General features: G+C 43.6%; 1 protein-coding gene across 3 annotated transcripts; it reads right to left on the minus strand.

The window, feature by feature from the left end:
- Positions 1-867: 867 nt before the first annotated feature.
- Positions 868-20264, minus strand: LOC139409448 (vasculin-like protein 1). 3 transcript variants are annotated; one of them, XM_071154611.1, is made up of 11 exons: positions 19908-20264; positions 18392-19562; positions 17940-18054; positions 8948-9074; positions 8501-8769; positions 8238-8316; positions 7958-8157; positions 6912-7067; positions 4281-4528; positions 3212-3314; positions 868-2346 (listed from the first exon to the last, which is right to left on the minus strand). In XM_071154611.1, exons 3-11 carry the CDS (start codon positions 17997-17999, stop codon positions 2182-2184), a joined length of 1407 nt encoding a protein of 468 aa, XP_071010712.1. In that variant the 5' UTR covers positions 18000-18054; positions 18392-19562; positions 19908-20264; the 3' UTR covers positions 868-2181. The 3 variants fall into 3 exon arrangements, with proteins under 3 accessions (XP_071010712.1, XP_071010713.1, XP_071010714.1); XM_071154612.1 differs by lacking the exon at positions 19908-20264 and adding an exon at positions 19802-19853 and having other exon boundaries at positions 872-2346; XM_071154613.1 differs by lacking the exon at positions 3212-3314 and having other exon boundaries at positions 872-2346; positions 19908-20159.
- Positions 20265-20266: the final 2 nt, after the last annotated feature.

The raw sequence follows: 20266 nt of genomic DNA on the forward strand, positions 1-20266 counted from the left end.
TAGATGGGTGGGATTGAGCGTTATTAGGCACCTCGTCAGTGAGGTTCCTCAAGGCTAGACTCTCTGACACACTGCCCTGTAGGTTGTCTTCTCTCCCAGCCCTCCATGCTGTGGCATTGGCCCTCCCCTGCATGTTCCGGAGGGGCATACCCCTCTGCTCTCTCAGCTGTCAGAAACAATCGATGTTAGACAGACAGACAGACACAGACACACACACACTACACTAAGAGCCAACGCACTTACTCTTATAAGATCATGGGTCATGCAGGTTTTGGATAGATCCCCTTGCGCTCTGGCTGCCCTTGTCTTAGCACCACGGGATCTCCAATGTTGCTCCCGATACAGAACAATGCTTTATGTTTCTCCAGGAGTCGGAGGGAGAGGAATACCATACTACACTGTGGACAGCGAAACTCTCCCAATGACTCCATCACTGCATCCTTTTAACCAAGTCCACTGGGCAACAATAAAGACACACACCACGTATCACAAGAGTGAAAACTAAATATACTCCTAAATGAGCTCAGCTATTATCATTAATCTATTTACCACTTTTCTCCAAATCAACATAGGTATACGGTTAGCTTACTCTTGTGCATAAAGTATTGGTTATGCTTCTGGTGATTTCCCTGTTTGTTGGTTACAATCACCATGTCGATGGCTGTGTTGGAGGGCCTCAACACAGACTTCTCAAGCGTCCTCTGCTGCCCTGTAGTGGCTACAACTAACTCACCCCGTCTGCAGACTTCTCAAATCAGCTCTATAATCTTTGATGACGCAAATTGATTTTATAGGTGTCACTGGATAAATCTAAAACTAAACAAATCACTTGTGGATCATTTAGATTCTTAGATAGAGAAGCAGACAAATGTTTGGCAAACCGATGCAAAATATTTATTACAATTACATTTTTCCAAGATGCAGTAGTTTCTTTCTCATACAGACAGTCCATTACAGGAAACCTTATCTTTAAAAATATGTAAATAATGTTATCAAAATAATCTTACATTTTTCAAAACTCACAATTTGTATTGTATTTTTTTTACAATCCACCCTGAATATCAAGGCTGCAAGAACAATATGCAAAAAAAAGAAATATCTATGTGGGATTTACAGCTGTACCAAATTAGAAAAAAACAGCAACAAAGAGCCTTAAATCTGTGATAAAGCCAGCTGAACATTCTACCAGCCAGGACAATTGTTGCAATCTAAATCTGGTAAATGCATAATTTTCAAAAGCAGTCCCTCATGTAAGAACGAAAACCAGGTTGTATCTTAATACAAGACGCAGGAGTATTTGGGGGGCGGCTGTACATTTACATTCTTTATCAACCATAGAACTTGGCATTTTGAACATCTGAAAATGATGGTGGTTGGTGAACTAGGAACAGACAATCAGCTTGAACAGCTACGATGGAATAATTGAGTTTTTCTCCAGAATAAGTTTGGTAAAGTGACATTTCCATTAGTTCAGAATGTTGTTTTATTCTTCTTTATGCCCTTACTGGCTACATTCAATCAGTGCTGCAATAAAAGTAATGGTGGTCCATAACTGTAAATGACTGTTCTCCTACCGCTTAGGAGAAATATAATGATGAGCAAAAGCATGCCTTACACTGTTCAAATAAGACAGATGCATTACCATTTGTTGGCTTTAAATGGACCAAAACAAAAAACAAACCTAAATCCTTACAGAAGGGTTATTTAGGGGATTGGAAGCAATGTCAATATCAACTGCTCACAATGATTGTTTCATCTCAACACAAATGCTACAAATTGTTTCAGCAAGAGCAGGTGTCAAAGCCATCTTTCAACAAAATTAAGTATCAATCGATGAAGTCATTTGCAAGTAAAATCATTATTGGTTTGGTTGTTGTCAACATCATGGGTTAGCTTCTTTCATCACCAAATCAAAAGAAAAATGCTGATGTGTTTTGCTTTCAATAATAAATTCAGCTTCTAGGAAAAGACCAAACAAAGGGGTCATAAAAAGAAAGAAAGGAAAGAAAAAGCAGAAGGAAAACCAAGAAGACCCTCAGGCATGACCTCTGACCCCTCTCTGTCACACCAGTGTCTGTATGACCAGTGTCTTGTGAACGAGGAAGAAGTGTAAAACAGACGAGTGCAATGAGCGAGGGAGCGTGACGTGAGAAAGAAGAAGAGGAGGGGTGTAAAGCCATGTTAGGTGTCGTCGTCGTCTGTCTGGCTGCTGCTAGTGCTCTCGGACTCTGAGACCTCTTCTAGTTCAGGCTCTACAGGGCTTCTCCAGGACAGCAGGGGCAGGGGCGCACCCTTGAGAAGAGGCTTCAGGAGAACACCGTTCTGGACCAGCCTGTTCCTCTTCAGCTAGAACAGACAGATAGATTAATAACAACAGTAACCAGGTTTCCAAACTTTTCATGCAGACCTGATGCATGAGAAGTCACAACAGGGCTATTGGAAACAGGAAATGTCGCTCCAAATTCATAAATGTCGATAGACAATTTGTTTGTTCAAAATGGTGGGATATGGTGAAATGGTGGTGAAAATATTGATATTAATCACGCAATGATATGTCACATTGTAGGCCTACCACAGTCTTTCACAGCCTTTCACCACGACATGGAAAAGCATTAAAAGTTTCTAGGCAAATGAAATAAGTTCTGATGAACTTCACGTTGGAATAATTTATGATGAACTTCACATGGTTAAGTGCACAGTGATCATGCAAATTTCCAATAGGCTAAATATTGAGGGTAGACTATTATTTGAACGGTTTCAAATTGTTGCCAATTATCAAATAAAATGACCTTGCTCTTATCCAGATCACATCATGTAACCGGTCCACTTTATCAGCAAACTGTTGTCCAGAGAGCATGCACCAGAACCACATTAGGCAAGTTTGCTATTTATTGCAACAGTTTTTGTGACAGAGAGTTGAGTGGTAGAGTTGAAAATGCGATGGTAACCCATTTGTGTTTTTTCATTTGTACATGGGAACTGAACTGCAGAAGTGGTTTTTATGTGCCTTACGTCATCACCATGCACAGCACTTGATCTGCAACAAGTCAGTGTGATGAAAACACCCCTCTTGTGGGAAAATGCGCATATTGTTTTTGTGCACATTTTTGAATATATGCTTGAAAAAAATGTCACCAATTGGATGGAAACCTAGCTATAGAGCGATATCCACTCACAGTAACACATGTAAATAGCTATGTATAGCTTTTACCTTCTCAGTTTTAGCTTGAAATTCTTGGAGCTCAGCATCAGTGATGGGCAAAAAGTTGTCATCATTCTCTGGGTACTCCTGCCAGCCCATAGCTTTGAGCAACCTACCAGAAGAGGCGGAGATCACTGGTAAAACAAGCTTTGAAGTGATTGTCCTATATCTAGGAGATGTAAGAAAGCTCAGGAAATATTAACGTTTTTACACATTTAACCCCTTGTTTTTTGGGGTCACAAAACTACCTCCATAAGTTTGTATGGGTTACCTTCAGACTAGTCCTGTGACACTGGTGGGGGTCCTAGAGCAAAACGGAGAACACCAGTGTGTTCATGAGTCTCCCCTTCCACAGTGGGGTCATAGTAGCGTCCGAATCTAAACGGTTTGGACGCTACAGACAAAAGTTGGAACATCAGCATTACCGACTTCAGAGGTGTCCTGTGACACTTGTGGGGGTCGTAGAGCAAAACGGAAACCGTTCGGACACTACAAACGTTTTCTTGAGAAGACAGATTTTCGGGATGTTTCATGATCTGACAAACACCCCTGTAGCTCAGCCACCTCCCTCCGCAGATGCGGAAGGCCTGACATGGGAAGATGTGGTGGATGGAGACGCAGCCCATGGGGATTTTGATGGGGATTTTGTATCATGTTACTCAGATTGACGCACAGGTGCGTCTATAGACTTAAGTATTAAATCCACTTCAATCAGCGTAGATGAAGGGGAGGAAACAGGTTAAAGAAGGATTTTTAACCTTGATACAATTGATACATGGACTGTGTATGTGTGCCATTCAGACGGTCAATGGGCAACACAAAACATTGAAGTGCCTTTGAACGGGGAATGGTAGTAGGTGCCAGGCGACCGGTATAAGTGTGTCAAGAACTGCGACGCCGCTGGGTTTTTCATGCTCAACATGAAATGCTCGTTCATTTCACACAATTTAGCTTGGTCGCCCCACCCTGACCCCACGGGTCCACTGCCCTACAGCGCCCCCAACCAAACACACCCCACTCAGCTTCAGGATCTTACTGTTTGAGTCACTGAGGGTATGTGCATGTGGGTGCAACTTACCTGTATTCTGCCTCCAACGAGCTGGAAAGGTGATCTGTGTCTGAGTCGCTGAGAGAGTGAGGGATCCCATTCTCCTGTAAGTCTCCTCTGTTCTCCTTAGGTTCTGATGGACTGGTAGAGGTGGGCCCGTCCCAGTTCCTATCATCCTTCAGGCCTCGCAGGAACTCACTCTTCCGGTCGGTGCTGCGACGCATCAGCTTCAGACGAGGAAGGGTGACGTCGATGGGAGGGGTGATGCTGGAGGGAGGCTGAGAGAGGTCTTACCAAATAAATTTTAAGTATTTTCAAATAAATTGTATCAAATCAAGTGTAGAGTGGGTCAGAGTTGGAATGCTAGAGCAGTGTTTTCAGACTCCAACTCTTTATTACGGGTGACAATTTTAGTAATCATCACTGCATTCTCTGCCAGAAAGTTGGTTGGCCCTCTTCGATGTCTCCTAGTTTGATACATTGCTATGTTTTCATTTATAAAGCTATTTTACAAAAAGTCCCACTGTACCTAACATCATAACTAAACTTTAGACATACAAGTTACCACACCCAGTCTCAGGGATGGTTAACTCTGGGAATTCCTTTGGTCTCTACTGCGTTGGGTAAATCTGCTTTTAGTTTTCTTGCACCTTATTTGTGGAACAATCTTCAACATTTTCTTAGATTTGATGTGCTGGTACTTCTAGGGGAATTCAGAAAGCTGATTGAGGACCTTATTACTGATGAACATGTTTGTTTTTAATGACCGTGTTTTTCTTTCTGATTCCATTTTGTATTTATATTTTGTGTCTTTTCTGTATTTAGGACTCATCTCTGAAAGAGACCTTGTCTCAGTAGGAGTCCCTGATAAAATAAATGTTTAATGAGATGTGTATATATATACACATCTAAATGAGAGCGAGAGAGACACACACACACACACAGTTGTAGTTGGAAGTTTACATACACCTTAGCCAAATAAAGTTAAACTCAGTTTTTCACAATTCCTGACAGTTAATCGGCAGGGTAGCCTAGTGGTTAGAGCGTTGGACTAGTAACCGGAAGGTTGCAAGTTCAAACCCCCGAGCTGACAAGATACAAAACTGTAGTTCTGCCCCTGAACAGGCAGTTAACCCACTTTTCCTAGGCCATCATTGAAAATAAGAATTTGTTCTTAACCGACTTGCCTAGTTAAATAAAGGTAAAAAATAAAATAAAAAAATCCTAGTAAAAGTTCTCGGTCTTAGGTCGGCTAGGATCACCACTTTATTTAAGAATGTGAAATGTCAGAATAATAGTAGAGAGAATAATTTATTTATTTTTATTTATTTTATCACATTCCCAGTGGGTCGGAAGATTATATGCACTCCATTAGTATTTGGTAGCATTGACTTTAAATTGTTTAACTTGGGTCAAACGTTTCGGGTAGCCTTCCACAAGCTTCCCCAATAAGTTGGGTGAATTCTGTCCCATTCCTCCTGACAGAGCTGTTGTAACCGAGTCAGGTTTGCAGGCCTCCTTGCTCGCAAAAGCTTTTTCAGTTCTGCCCACAAATTTTCTATAGGATTGAGGTCAGGGCTTTGTGATGGCCTTGACTTTGTTGTCCTTAAGCCATTTTGACACAACTTTGGAAGTATGCTTGGGGTCATTGTCCATTTGGAAGACCCATTTGCGATGAAGCTTTAACTTCCTGACTGATGTCTTGAGATGTTGCTTTAATATATCCACATAATTGTCCTCCCACATGATGCCATCTATTTTGTGAAGTGCACCAGTCCCTCCTGCAGCAAAGCACCCCCACAACATGACATATCTCCAAAAAGTACAATCTTTGTCCCCATATGTAGTTGGAAACCGTACTGGATTTTTTATGGTGGGTTTGTAGCAGTGGCTTCTTCCTTGCTGAGCGGCCTTTCAGGTTATGTTGGTATAGGACTCGTTTTACTGTGGATATAGATACTTTTGTACCTGTTTCCAGCATCTTCACAAGGTCCTTTGCTGATGTTCTAGGATTGATTTGCACTTTTCGCACCAAAGTACGTTCATCTCTAGGAGACAGAACGTGTCTCCTTCCTGAGTGGTATGACAGCTGCGTGGTCCCATGGTGTTCATACTTGCGTACTATTGTTTGTACAGATGAACGTGGTACCTTCAGGCGTTTGGAAATTGCTCCCAAGGATGAACCAGGCTTGTGGAGGTCTACCATTTTTTTTCTGAGGTCTTGGCTGATTTCTTTTGATTTTCCCATGATGCCAAGCAAAGAGGCACTGAGTTTGAAAGTAGGCCTTGAAATACATCCACAGGTACACCTCCAATTGACTCAGATTATGTCAATTAGCCTATCAGAAGCTTTTAAAGCCATAACATAATTTTCTTGGAATTTTCCAAGCTGTTTAAATGCCCAGTCAACTTAGTGTATGTAAACTTCTGACCCACTGGAATTGTGATACAGTGAATTATAAGTGAAATAATCTGTCTGTAAACAATTATTGGAAAAATTACTTGTGTCATACACAAGTAGATGTCCTAACTGACTTGCCAAAACTATAGTTTGTTAACAAGAAACTTGTGGATTGGTTGAAAAATGAGTTTTAATGACTCAACTTCCAACTTCAACTGTAAGTAAGTTGCCCTCTAGTCCCTGTCAGAGGTCAGACTCACCTCCTTGGGGGTTCCGTAGGTCTGGCCGTAGGTCGGGGGAGTGACATGCGTAAGAAGTTTGTTCACAGAGGCAGCAGGGCTGGTGAAGGCGGAGTCCCAGCCGGATAAATTAAAACTGCTTTTGGTTTCTCTCCCGCTTGGCTTCCAGGGACCAGCCTGCAGAGGGAAAAAAAGTCAGTCAGCAAGTCAGTTAAGAACAAATTCTTATTTTCAATGACTGCTTTGGAACAGTGCCTTGTTCAGGGGCAGAACGACATATTTTTACCTTGTCAGCTCGGGGATTCGATCTTGCAACCTTTCAGTTACAAGACCAACGCTCTAACCACTAGGCTACCTGCCGCCCCACAAGGAGATGGCAGTAGTGAGGTCCTACCTTTGCGGAGGGTGTGACTAGTGATTATACCCTGTCCTGGTTGAGGAGATGGCAGTAGTGAGGTCCTACCTTTGCGGAGGGTGTGACAAGTGATTATACCCTGTCCTGGTTGAGGAGATGGCAGTAGTGAGGTCCTACCTTTGCGGAGGGTGTGACTAGTGATTATACCCTGTCCTGGTTGAGGAGATGGCAGTAGTGAGGTCCTACCTTTGCGGAGGGTGTGACTAGTGATTATACCCTGTCCTGGTTGAGGAGATGGCAGTAGTGAGGTCCTACCTTTGCGGAGGGTGTGACTAGTGATTATACCCTGTCCTGGTTGAGGAGATGGCAGTAGTGAGGTCCTACCTTTGCGGAGGGTGTGACTAGTGATTATACCCTGTCCTGGTTGAGGAGATGGCAGTAGTGAGGTCCTACCTTTGCGGAGGGTGTGACTAGTGATTATACCCTGTCCTGGTTGAGGAGATGGCAGTAGTGAGGACCTACCTTTGCGGAGGGTGTGACTAGTGATTATACCCTGTCCTGGTTGAGGAGATGGCAGTAGTGAGGACCTACCTTTGCGGAGGGTGTGACTAGTGATTATACCCTGTCCTGGTTGAGGAGATGGCAGTAGTGAGGACCTACCTTGGCTGGGGACGTGACAATTTTAGGGCCTACCTTTTTTTTCTTTACCTACCTTGGTTGGGGTGATAGCTGGCTTGGGCACCAGGTTCTTGTAGACACTGGATGAAGAGATTGGGGTTTTGGTGCCGTTGGTTACGTGGGGTACTGTTGTGTTGGCGAAACCAGCAGAGAAAGAAGCGCCAGGGTCTTCCTTGGAAACCTTCTTGATGACCAACATCTTAGTTATGGTCTGCTTGGCACTAGGGGGGTGCTCTGTGGGGGAAGGATTTACCAATCAATCAATCAGGCTTGCTCCCTTTCAAAGCCAGTCACTGGCAGAGCTCCTCACTCACCCCAAACACCTACAGGAGTCCCTACGGCATGAGGCTGGGCCACCGGCTTCCCACTGCTCTCTGATTGATTGAGTGAGGGCTGTGGAAAAAAGCAAGAACACCCGTAACTTAACAAAAGTTGTCTGAAGTAATTTAAACATAGTATTCACCCAGCAGGTCGCTAACAATTTAAAAATGATCTGAAACAGCTTGATAAACCAAATCTTTGGAATTGTTTTAAATTCAAGCAATGAACATCTGGAGAAAGATGAGAGGGCACCCACAAAATCCTCCTCCACAAACTTCAGCTTGTCCTCATGGCCTCCCTCAACTGGCAGGAAGCCTCCTTTCCGGGGGTGGAAGGTCCCGTTACGCTGACGGTGGGGCCCTGGTCGCTCCCTGTCCCTGTCCCCCACAGGGCGCTTGGTGTGGCGCCCATGGTGGGGTCCCTCCTGCCCCCAGAGACCGCTGCCCAGGCCCCCCTGCCCTCCCTTAGCCACGCCTGAGTCCACAGAGTCATGCCGCAGGAGAGAGGGATGGTGCAACCCATCACCTAGCAACCAGGAGTGGAAAAGTAAAATGAAGGTTAAGAACTGATTGGACCTCATAATCCATCCAACACACACTTACTGTTCAACCCTACTTTAACATATGTATATCTGTGACTAATACACTTTGATTTGGTAGTCAGGGTCAGGTAGGGTAATACCATGTGTATGTGCGTGTGCTACCTGCAGGTGCTCTGAGAGGGCTGTTGTTGAAGAAGCCGTCGGAGGAGTTATGGCGGCGGCGGCTCACAGCGGGCCGAGCATCACCGCGGGCAAGATTCTCTCCGTGCCTCTCAAACGCTGCAAGAGACTGAGAGATACAGAGAGGGAAAGAGAAATGTACAGAGATGGAGAAAGAGATACAGAAAGCGTCAAAGAGAGAGACAGAGAAAGAGAGACAGAGGGGCACATTTATAAGAGCCTCAGTAACCACTCAGAGCAATAGCTCACAATGGGGGTGTGAAAGTAACAGTTTAAACGAAGTTGAGATCATTAACGTTAAGAAAAATCTCAAACCGAACCCCCCCCACACTTAATTAAAATCACAATTATCACAAAACATTATTTTCCGTGGTATAACCAACAGGCTATAAAGGCCTGGGCAGTTGTGTAATTCACATAAAATCAGAGGAAGAGGCTTTAGGCTACTTGAATTTGCAAGGTAGGCAAGACAAGACATTGAGAGTTGCAGATTACCAAAACATATGAGCACACTTCTGCCTCTCCCTCCCTCGCGCTGGCCTGCCTGCTCGGTCTCTTCGCTAATGATGCAAGTGTGTGTTCAGTCTTCGGTCTGACGCCTGTAGAATAATCTTGCGAGCCTACTTTTCGTTTTTGCCTCACTTGAAATTACAGTAGGCTACCGGTAGACTGTATTGATAACATTTCAGACATAATGGAATGTGGCTCCTTGAAAGCCACTCGGCTACGGCATGTTTGTTTGTCTGTATATTAGGGTAGACTACACTACGAAACCTTATCTGGTGATATGAACGGGCATTTATACATGTGTGTAATTAAAAAAAATATTTCACCTTTATTTAACCAGGTAGGCTAGTTGAGAACAAGTTCTCATTTGCAACTGCGACCTGGCCAAGATAAAGCGTAGCAATTCGACACATACAACAACACAAGAGTTACACATGGAATAAACAAAACATACAGTCAATAATACAGTAGAACAAAAGAAAACAAAAAGTCTATATACAGTGAGTGCAAATGAGGTAAGTTAAGGAAATAAATAGGTCATGGTGGCGAAGTAATTACAATATAGCAATTAAACACTGGAATGGTAGATCGGCAGAAGATGAATGTGCAGGTAGAGATACTGGGGTGCAAAGGAGCAAAATAAATAAATACCAGTATGGGGATGAGGTAGGTAGATAGATGGGCTGTTTACAGATGGGCTATGTACAGGTGCAGTGATCTGTAAGCTGCTCTGACAGCTGGTGCTTAAAGCTAGTGAGGGAGATGTGAGTCTCCAGCTTCAGAGATTTTTTCAATTCGTTCCAGTCATGGGCAGCAGAGAACTGGAAGGAAAGACGACCAAAGGAGGAATTGGCTATACCTGCTGGAGCGCATGCTACGAGTGGGTGATGCTATGGTGACCAGTGAGCTGAGATAAAGCGGGGCTTTACCTAGCAGAGACTTATAGATAACCTGTAGCCAGTGGGTTTGGCGACGAGTATGAAGCGAGGGCCAACCAACGAGAGCGTACAGGTCGCAATGGTGGGTAGTGTATGGGGCTTTGGGACAAAACGGATGGCACTGTGATAGACTGCATCCAGTTTGTTGAGTAGAGTGTTGGAGGCTATTTTATAGATGACATCACCGTAGTCGAGGATCGGTAGGATGGTCAGTTTACGAGGGTATGTTTGGCAGCATGAGTGAAGGAATTTGGATTGGAGATGTTTGATGTCAGTCTGGAAGGAGAGTTTACAGTCTAACCAGACACCCAGGTATTTGTAGTTGTCCACGTATTCTAAGTCAGAGCCATCCAGAGTAGTGATGCTGGACGGGCGAGCAGGGGGGCAGTGATCGATTGAAAAGCATGCATTTAGTTTTACTTGCATTTAAGAGCAGTTGGAGGCCACGGAAGGAGAGTGGTATGGCATTGAAGCTCGTCTGGAGGTTAGTTAACACAGTGTCCAAGGAGGGGCCAGAAGTATACAGAATGGTGTCATCTGCGTAGAGGTGGATCAGAGAATCACCAGCAGCAAGAGCAACATCATTGATGTATACAGAAAAGAGAGTCGGCCCGAGAATTTAACCCTGTGGCCGGACAACAGGCCCTCCGATTTGACACACTGAACTCTATCAGAGAAGTAGTTGGTAAACCAGGCGAGGCAATCATTTGAGAAACCAAGGCTGTCGAGTCTGCCAATAAGAATGTTGTGATTGACAGAGTCGAAAGCCTTGGCCAGGTCGATGAATACAGCTGCGCGCTGTCTCTTATCGATGGCGGTTATGACCTTCGTAATGAAGGTTTGGCGCTTCTGAAACGGGACAAAAATCCATCACTAGGCAACCAGAGGTGTCAATCAAATAATCTCTAGCTGCTGCAAGCAGGCCACTCTCCCTAGAAAAGTACTTTAAAGTGTGTTAAATACCATGACTTACCAAGACATTTTGTAGAAATAAAACACATTTAATTCCAAAATCATGGGCATTAATACGGAGTTGGTCCACTCTTCTGGGAAGGCTTTCCACTAGATGTTGGAACATTTCTGTGGGCACTAATGTTGGGTAATTACGCCTGGCTCGCAGTCGGTGTGCCAATTCATCCCAAAGGTGTTTGATGGGTTGAGGTCAGGGCTCTGTGCAGGTCAGTCAAGTTCTTCCACACCGATCTCGACAAACCATTTCTATTTGGACCTCGCTTTGTGCGGGGGCATTGTCATGCTGAAAGAGAAAGGGCCTTCCCCAAACTGTTGCCACAAAGTTGGAAGCACAGAATTGTCTAGAATGTCATTGTATGCTGTAGTGTTAAGATGTCCCTTCACTGGAACTAAGGGGCCTAGCCCAAACCATTCAAAACAGCCCCAGACCATTATTCCTCCTCCACCAAACTTTACAGTTGGCACTATGCATTCGGGCAGGTAGCATACTCCTGGCATCTGCCAAACCCAGATTCGTCTGTCAAACTGCCAGATGGTGAAGCGTGATTCATCACTCCAGAAAACGCGTTTCCACTGCTCCAGAGTCCAATGGTGGCAGGCTTTACACCACTCCAGCCGACGCTTAGCATTGCGCATGGTGACCTTAGGCTTGTGTGTAAACCCATTTCATGAAGCTCTCGACAAACAGTCATTATAATGATGTTGCTTCCAGAGGCAGTTTGGGACTTGGTAGTGAGTGTTGCAACCGAGGACAGATGATTTTAACGCGCTGCTCGCTTCAGCACTCGGCGGTCCGGTTCTGTGATGTTGTGTGGCCTACCACTTCGCAGCTGAGCCCTTGTTGCGCCTAGACATTTTCACTTTACAATAACAGCACAGTTGACCGGGGCAGCTCCAGCAGGGCAGAAATTTGATTAACTGACTTGGTGGCATCCTATGACAGTGCCACGTTGAAAGTCACTGTGCTCTTCAGTAAGGCCGTTCTACTTTCAATGTTTGTCTATGGAGATTGCAAGTGTAACGGATGTGAAACGGCTAGCTTTGTTAGCGGTGCGCGCTAAATAGCGTTTCAATCGGTGACGTCACTTGCTCTGAGACCTTGAAGTAGTGGTTCCCCTTGCTCTGCAAGGGCCACGGCTTTTGTGGAGCGATGGGTAACGATGCTTCAAGGGTGACTGTTGTTGATGTGTGCAGAGGGTCCCTGGTTCGCGCCCGGGTATAGGCGAGGGGACGGTCTAAAGTTATACTGTTACACAAGGCGGTGTGCTCGATTTTCTACACCTGTCAGCAACGGGTGTGGCTGAAATAGCTCTTTTGAAGGTGTGTCCACATACTTTGGTATATATAGTGTAACTTAATTGCCGGGCCCTAAAGGTCATACAACCATTATTCTGCATTTTAAATTGATGTGGAATTTTATGATTTTTTCTTATTATTTTAATGGAGCACCAATAAAAGAAAATGGCCGTTTAAATGTTAAGAAAAATTGTCCATTTGTCTCATCCCTAATACCAACATACTATATGGCACCATGAAGACACAACCAACAACACCAAAAGACCAAATGCCACTGAAATCTGATAAAATCCTGCCCTGATATACAGTATTAATGCACTGGATGGCCCACCCCCGGCTGCACTAAGACACCAAAATCAATAAACTTCTTAAATCTCCAAAAAATAAAGAAAACTGTCTAGACTGTCATCCATTTTACTTTGACCCATGATTTTAACAGCTACAGAATTCTGACAAGTGCTACTGGAAAGAAGTGATACAACTGGAAAGTAGTGATACAGACTATAGTGTTATATTGTATTATTGTCCTCTACAAAGACAGGCAGCCATAACTACCTGGGCCATTCAAGGCCACAACATACCTTTGGGGTCAAAGTTCAACCAGGCACCGCAGCGCAAACATTGGACCTACTGTATATGCATAGTCTGCTAACATTTTACCCAGCCACCTAAAAAGCTTGATCCAACAAAGCATGGCATTCCCAGAAACATTTTTTCAATTAGCAGTTTCTTCTGAGAAAACATATTTACAGAACAAATCAAATCAAAGTGTATTTGTCACGTGCGCCGAATACAACAACCTTACAGTGAAATGCTTACTTACAGGCTCTAACCAACAGTGCAAAAAAGGTATTAGGTGAACAATAGGTAAGAAATAAAACAACAGTAAATAGACAGTGAAAAATAACAGTAGCGAGGCTAAATACAGTAGCGAGGCTATATACAGTAGCGAGGTTATATATACAGTAGCGAGGCTACATACAGGCACCGGTTAGTCGGGCTGATTGAGGTAGTATGTACATGTAGATATAGTTAAAGTGACTATGCATATATGATAAAGAGAGTAGCAGCAGCGTAAAAGAGGGGTTGGGGGGGGGGGGTAAAAATCTTATGGCTTCGGGGTAAAAAAGCTTTTTTGTCCTAGACTTGGCACTCCCGGTACCTCTTGCCATGTAGTAGTAGAGAGAACAGTCTATGAGGTTGGGGTCTTTGACAATTTTCAGGGACTTCCTCTGACACCGCCTGGTGTAGAGGTCCTGGATGGCAGGCAGCTTAGCCCCAGTGATGTACTGTGCAGTACGCACTACCCTCTGTAGTGCCTTGCGGTCGGAGGCCGAGCAATTTCCGTGCCAGGCAGTGATGGTCTGTAGTAGGAATTAGTAGGAATTATAGTAGGAATTATAGGATGCCTGTCCTGTCCTAACCCCCAGCACCTCTCTAGGTCTCACTTACAGGCCCCACCCCCATTAGGCAGGTTTTGCAGCGGTCTAAGGCAGGAGGTCCCTGTAAGAGAGACCCAGAGAGGTGCTGGGACATTTCCCGAGCTAAACAGACCAAGATGAACCTCCAACAACACATATACCTTACATAATTCTGCCCCAAAACAATTAACATTTATCTCACCCAGTGGCATATGGGCTATTTAGGTGAGAGCTGAGGCCGCCCCGTTTAGTACCCACTTTGTCAAAGGCATGGGTGCAAAATATTGTCCATGTCCAGCTCCATGTTCACCATGCTCAAAGGGATATTCAATGTCTGCTTTTCTTAATTTTTTTACCCATCTACCAATACGTGCCCTTTGTAAGGCAGTGGAAAACCTCCTTGGTCTTTGAAACTGTGTGAAATTCCCTGCTCGACTGAGAGACCTTCCAGATAATTGTATGTGTGGGGTACAGAGATGAAGTAGTCATTCAAAAATCATGTTAAACACTTATTACACACAGAGTGAGTCCATGCAACTTATTACCTGACTTGTCAAGCACATTACTACTTCTGAACTTGACATTATGGGGTATTGTGTGTAGGCCCGTGACAAAAAAAATCACAATTGAATACAATTTTAATTCAGGTTGTAACACAACTAAATGTGGAAAAAGTGAAGTGGTGTGAACACTTTCTGAAGGCACTGTAAATCATGTAGCCTGTAGCCTACGGTAGACCGAGTGGTGTTTTCTGTAACCTACAGGATGGAGATCAAATTTATGACAAATGTCATGAGACACTTTTTACATCATGCAAGTTTTTCCGATCAGGCTCAAGATTACTCCTGATAAAGGTGGGTAGCTGATATTCAGAGCATAAAGACGTCCTCCAGTCATTTCTTTACTTTTCCTGTTGAAAAGTGATATTCCAAGTATAAATACAGTAAAGTACACACACTAATGCCTGGTCTACACCACACGACTTTCAAAATCCAAACGTCATCGAGCCACTCACATTAAACGAGTGTCTTTCCTGTTGTTTTTTGTCTTGGCAACTTACTGGAGCGCACACTAAACGATGTGGCACAGACGGGGGTCACACACTATAAGATTCTTCACTTGGTCGTGAGAATTCTCCATACCACGCTGTCTCGTGAACACAATGATGTGATGATTAGATTGTTAACGCAGCCTTATTCACACTTGCCATACAGAGTTGAAATATCTAGCCAACATTTTGAATTAAATAACATTGCTTGTAGGGCCTCCCTAGTGGTGCAGTGGTCTAAGGCACTGCATCACAGTGCTAAAGACTAGAGGTCGACCGATTATGATTTTTCAACGCCGATACCGATTATTGGAGGACCAAAAAAGCCGATACCGATTAATCGGATGATTTACTTTATTTGTAATAATGACAATTACAACAATACTGAATTAACACTTATTTTAACTTAATATAATACATCAAAATCAATTTAGCCTCAAATAAATAATGAAACATGTTCAATTTGGTTTAAATAATGCAAAAACAAAGTGTTGGAGAAGAAAGTAATATGTGCCATGTAAAAAAGCTAACGTTTAAGTTCCTTGCTCAGAACATGAGAACATATGAAAGTTGGTGGTTCCTTTTAACATGAGACTTCAATATTCCAAGGTAAGAGGTTTTAGGCTGTAGTTAATATAGTATTTATAGGACATTTCTCTCTATACCATTTGTATTTCATATACCTTTGACTATTGGATGTTCTTATAGGCACTATAGTATTGCCAGTGTAACAGTATAGCTTCCATCCCCCTCCTTGCCCCTACCTGGGCTCGAACCAGGAACACATAGACAACAGCCACACTTGAAGCATCGTTACCCATCGCTCCACAAAAGCCGCGGAATAACTACTCCAAATCTAAAAGCGAGTGACGTTTGAAACAGTATTAGCGCACACCCAGCTAACTAGCTAGCCATTTCACATTGGTTACACCAGCCATTAGGCTGATAGGCTTGAAGTCATAAACAGCGCTGTGCTTGCGAAGAGCTGCTGGCAAAACGCACGAAAGTGCTGTTTGAATGAATGATTACGGGCCTGCTGCTGCTCAGTCAGACTGCTCTATCAAATCAGACTTAATTATAATATAATAACACACAGAAATACGAGCCTTTGGTCATTAATATGATCGAATCCGGAAACTATCATTTCAAAAACAAAACGTTTATTATTTAAGTGAAATACGGAAACGTTCGGTATTTTATCTAACGGGTGGCATCCCTAAGTCTAAATATTCTTGTTACATTGCACAACCTTCAATGTATGTCATAATTACGTAAAATTCTGACAAATTAGTTCGCAATGAGCCAGGCAGCCCAAACTGTTGCATATACCCTGACTCTGCGTGCAATGAACGCAAGAGAAATGACACAATTTCACTTGGTTAATATTGCCTGCTAAACTGGATCAGTAGTTATAACTAGCGATTATGATTGATTGTTTTTTATAAGATAAGTTTAATGCTAGCTAACAATTTACCTTGGCTTCTACTACATTCGTGTAACAGGCATGCTACTCGTGGAGTGCAATGTTTAGAGCGTTGGACTAGTTAACTGTGTGGTTGCAAGATTGGAACCCCTGAGCTGACAAGGTGAAAATCTGTCGTTCTGCCCCTGAACAAGGCAGTTAACCCACCATTCTAGGCAGTCATTGAAAATAAGAATGTGTTCTTAACTGACTTGCCCAGTTAAATAAAAGGTATAAAAAAAATATATAAAACATTTTTTAAATTAAAAAATAATCGGAAATAGGCACCCAAAAATCCCGATTTCCGATTGTTATGAAAACTTGAAATCGGCCCTAATTAATCGGCCATTCCGATTAATCGGTCGACCTCTACTAGAGACGTCACTACAGACCCAGGTTTGATCCCTTGCTTTATCACAACCGGCCGTGATCGGGAATCCCATAGGGCGGTACACAATTGGCCCAGCGTCGTCCGGCTTAGGGGAGGTTTTGGCGCTTTACTTCAAATCAATGGCTCATCTCGCGCTAGCAACTTGTGGCGGGCCAGGCGCCTGCAGGCTGACCTCGATCGTCAAGTGAACAGTGTTTCCGCCGACACATTGTTGCGGCTGGCTTTCAGGTTAAGCGGGTGGGTGTTAAGAAGCGCCGTTTGGCGGGTCATGTTTCGGAGGACACATGACACGACCTTCGCCTCCCGAGCCCGTTGGGGAGTTGCAGCAATGAGACAAGATCAAAATTTAAGAAAATAAATAAATAACATTGCTTGTGAACTTCAGAGATGACACAATTTGACACGGACTTTGGTTAAAGTGACATTGGCAAGTACAAACGCAAGTAGTCATCGCTCCGGCTCAAGAGTCTACACATTCTGGGTGATTCGAAACAATGTCTTCTCTGAAAAGCTCTCATTGGCTATTGCTGATCAAAATTTGTCACTGCACATCTTACACTACAAGAGCATTGTAGATTTTGTGCAGATAAAATCAAACGTTTGAAAATATTGGGACGTTTGGGATTGCTCAAAGAAAGGATCGGAAGTACTCCGATTGCGGTTCTGACCTGCTCACATTAAACGCGTCGGTGAAGACTGCGCACCGAGAGGGCAACGACATGAGGATTTTGTCTCCGATCTCAAAAACTTGTCTGGGACAGCTAAATTGTGTAGTGTACACTTGGCTTAAAGGGTAAAAAAATAGACAACTGCAAAGGTTTTGATGGGAAGTCGTGATGGTTTGATGGGAAGTCATGATGTCATCAGCCTACCGACTTGCTTGTGGAACAATAGAGGAGCAACAGACTAGGACAGCCAAAACCGGCCCTGCTCACTTACCTTGGCGGGCTGAGGCGTGGAAAAGTTAAGCCAGGCTGGAACAAAGTCATGCTGCGCCATTTAGGTCCAGTGTCTCCCGTCAGTAGAATGTGGCATCAAACCTCATGGCCAGGATCTGGAGAAGCAAGGAAAGCGGCATATCACTGCCAGAAATTAGTGTGAATAACCATCAGTGTTACTTCAGAGGAGTTGGTGTTTCATGCAAGATAATGTCAGGCTGCTTATGACAGACAACTTATGATAGTCTTTATTCATCTTTACCCAAATAATGAAAATGAATGATTTTAATTAATTAGGATTTACACTGATCATCATTGCAGCTTTTCGAAGTGTGTGCGAATGTGAACTCTGCCAAATCACTTGGTAGTTAGTGTCATTTCACCTCAGTATAAAGAGGACACTGATTGTACCCACCGACAGCTTGACCAGAATGACATAACAAATCTTCTTACCCAGAGTAGTCAGCTCTGTAGTCCAGTGGCCCTTCTCTCTGTCAGTGTGGTATGTGTTCTTCTTGGTACAGCTGGCCCAGCCCTGGTGTCTGTTAAGCTAAGGCAGACCAGGATGTAGGACCACTCTTCAGCCTGAGCGAGACAGAGCCCCCAGCAGAGAGAAGCTCCAGTTCCCAGGGTGAGACGATGAGTGGAGAAGGGGCTTGGGTGGTAAGGAGACTGGCAGTTATCGGTACTGCAGGTCTTGGCTGGTGTCGAGATGATTCGATTGAATCAGTCAGACAGACATGAATGAAAAGCAAGCATATGTAGTAGGGATCTGTTTGGTTGTTTGATCTAGGCCTGACTGTGTGAGTCAGTGAGGAAAGTCAACTCAACTGTTCTATGTTCTCAAAAGGTTTATGGAAGCAGCACTTTGTGCCAGCCCTGACACTGATTCCTCCTCACCAACTCATCCTATCTCCAGATGTGGACACTCTCTGAAAAAAAAAGGGGGGGGGGGATCTACCTCACAGTGACGCTTCAAGGGGAAAACAGCGAAAAGCCTGTGTTCACCTCATCCACACAACTGGAGGGCGACGACAGGGAGAAACGGGGGGGTCACGGTTCAGTCACATAACAAAACCCAAGGGGGCCTATCGCTATGATGTGACTAACATTGTGTTTGTTAGTAGTATCAATCAACACACCCTAAATCCTGACTCTTCTGAGAAGGGGTGTGAGAAGGAGCCTGACATTCTTATTAACTCACTATTGTAGAGGTTGTATTGCTAGAGAACGTACTGGAGATTTGGTTCTGTGCACCTTTTTGCATTTATCTTACCCTCAGACACGACAAACCTAGGCTGTTGTTGTTGGTCAGATACACCATTCATTCAAAGCACATACTCATGTAAACTGACTCACTTCTTAGCTATAAAATTATACTTGAGTCATACTGAGGCAACTCTCCTTAATAAAAGGTCACTCATATAATTTTCAAAAGATATCTAACAACTGTCTGCCTTTCACTAGATTGTACAATCCTGACTTTGCTGTAGCATTTGGCAGAAGAGATTGTTGCTGAAGTTGTTGTAAGGATTGGCATTGAACAAAACAAAACTAAGTGTTCTTCTTTACTTCTCAGCCGTCTATTCAAATTACTTCTTCACACCTTTGCAGCAGATCAACACTGTTAAGAAACACAACATTTAGGCAAGAAAATGACAATGGGCAGTTAGAGTTATGTAATATGGCTAGCAGCTAGCAAACTAGTTAGCAGGCTCGGTTGTAAACAAGCATTACGTACAAACTAACGTTACTGCTAGCAGGCCATTGAATGAGTGCGACTCGCCAATGAACGATTACGCATGGTGCAACTTTCAATATTATTATATTAGCTAACAACATAAATTACTATATATGCATTACTTGACGTGATGACACATGAACATCGAAAAGTGTAACTGTCAACGGCAATGGATGATAAATGGAGCTAGCAGCAGACGAAATCAACTGTGTCAAAATGGCCACCTACCTAGAGATAAATGTCTCGAGCCTCACACAGACCACTGTGATCGCTTGTCTCTGTCAATTCAGCTAATATCCGATATGTACGTGTAAGCGGAACATGCCTGTCTTGCAACCGCAAATATATAATTTGAGCTGTCGTAGTTTGTACATTTGGCTTGTGAGATCCCGTTTTATCAGACTTTCGTTTGAACTAGCTAACAGTAACGTTAGCTATCCTAGCTTGCTACTTGTTCCTGTTTGTCCTAGACATACTAATCGATGGAAGAGCACATGTCCACGCGTTATAAACAGTTTATAAACAATGATATCTGCTGTGCCTGTAACTTGTGGTCTTTGACTGTCAGTTTATCCGTTTAATGATGT

The sequence above is a fragment of the Oncorhynchus clarkii genome, chromosome 5 (assembly GCF_045791955.1).
Source record: "Oncorhynchus clarkii lewisi isolate Uvic-CL-2024 chromosome 5, UVic_Ocla_1.0, whole genome shotgun sequence".
Lineage (NCBI taxonomy): Eukaryota > Metazoa > Chordata > Actinopteri > Salmoniformes > Salmonidae > Oncorhynchus > Oncorhynchus clarkii.

Coding starts and splice junctions, on each gene's coding strand:
- LOC139409448 (XM_071154611.1), bottom strand. CDS start 17,999: ATGGCGCAGCATGACTTTGTTCCAGCCTGGCTTAACTTTTCCACGCCT. Junction 8,158..8,237: donor GACTCCTGTAGGTGTTTGGG/GTGAGTGAGGAG, acceptor CTTCCCCCACAG/AGCACCCCCCTAGTGCCAAG. Junction 7,068..7,957: donor CAGCTATCACCCCAACCAAG/GTAGGTAAAGAA, acceptor TTCCCTCTGCAG/GCTGGTCCCTGGAAGCCAAG.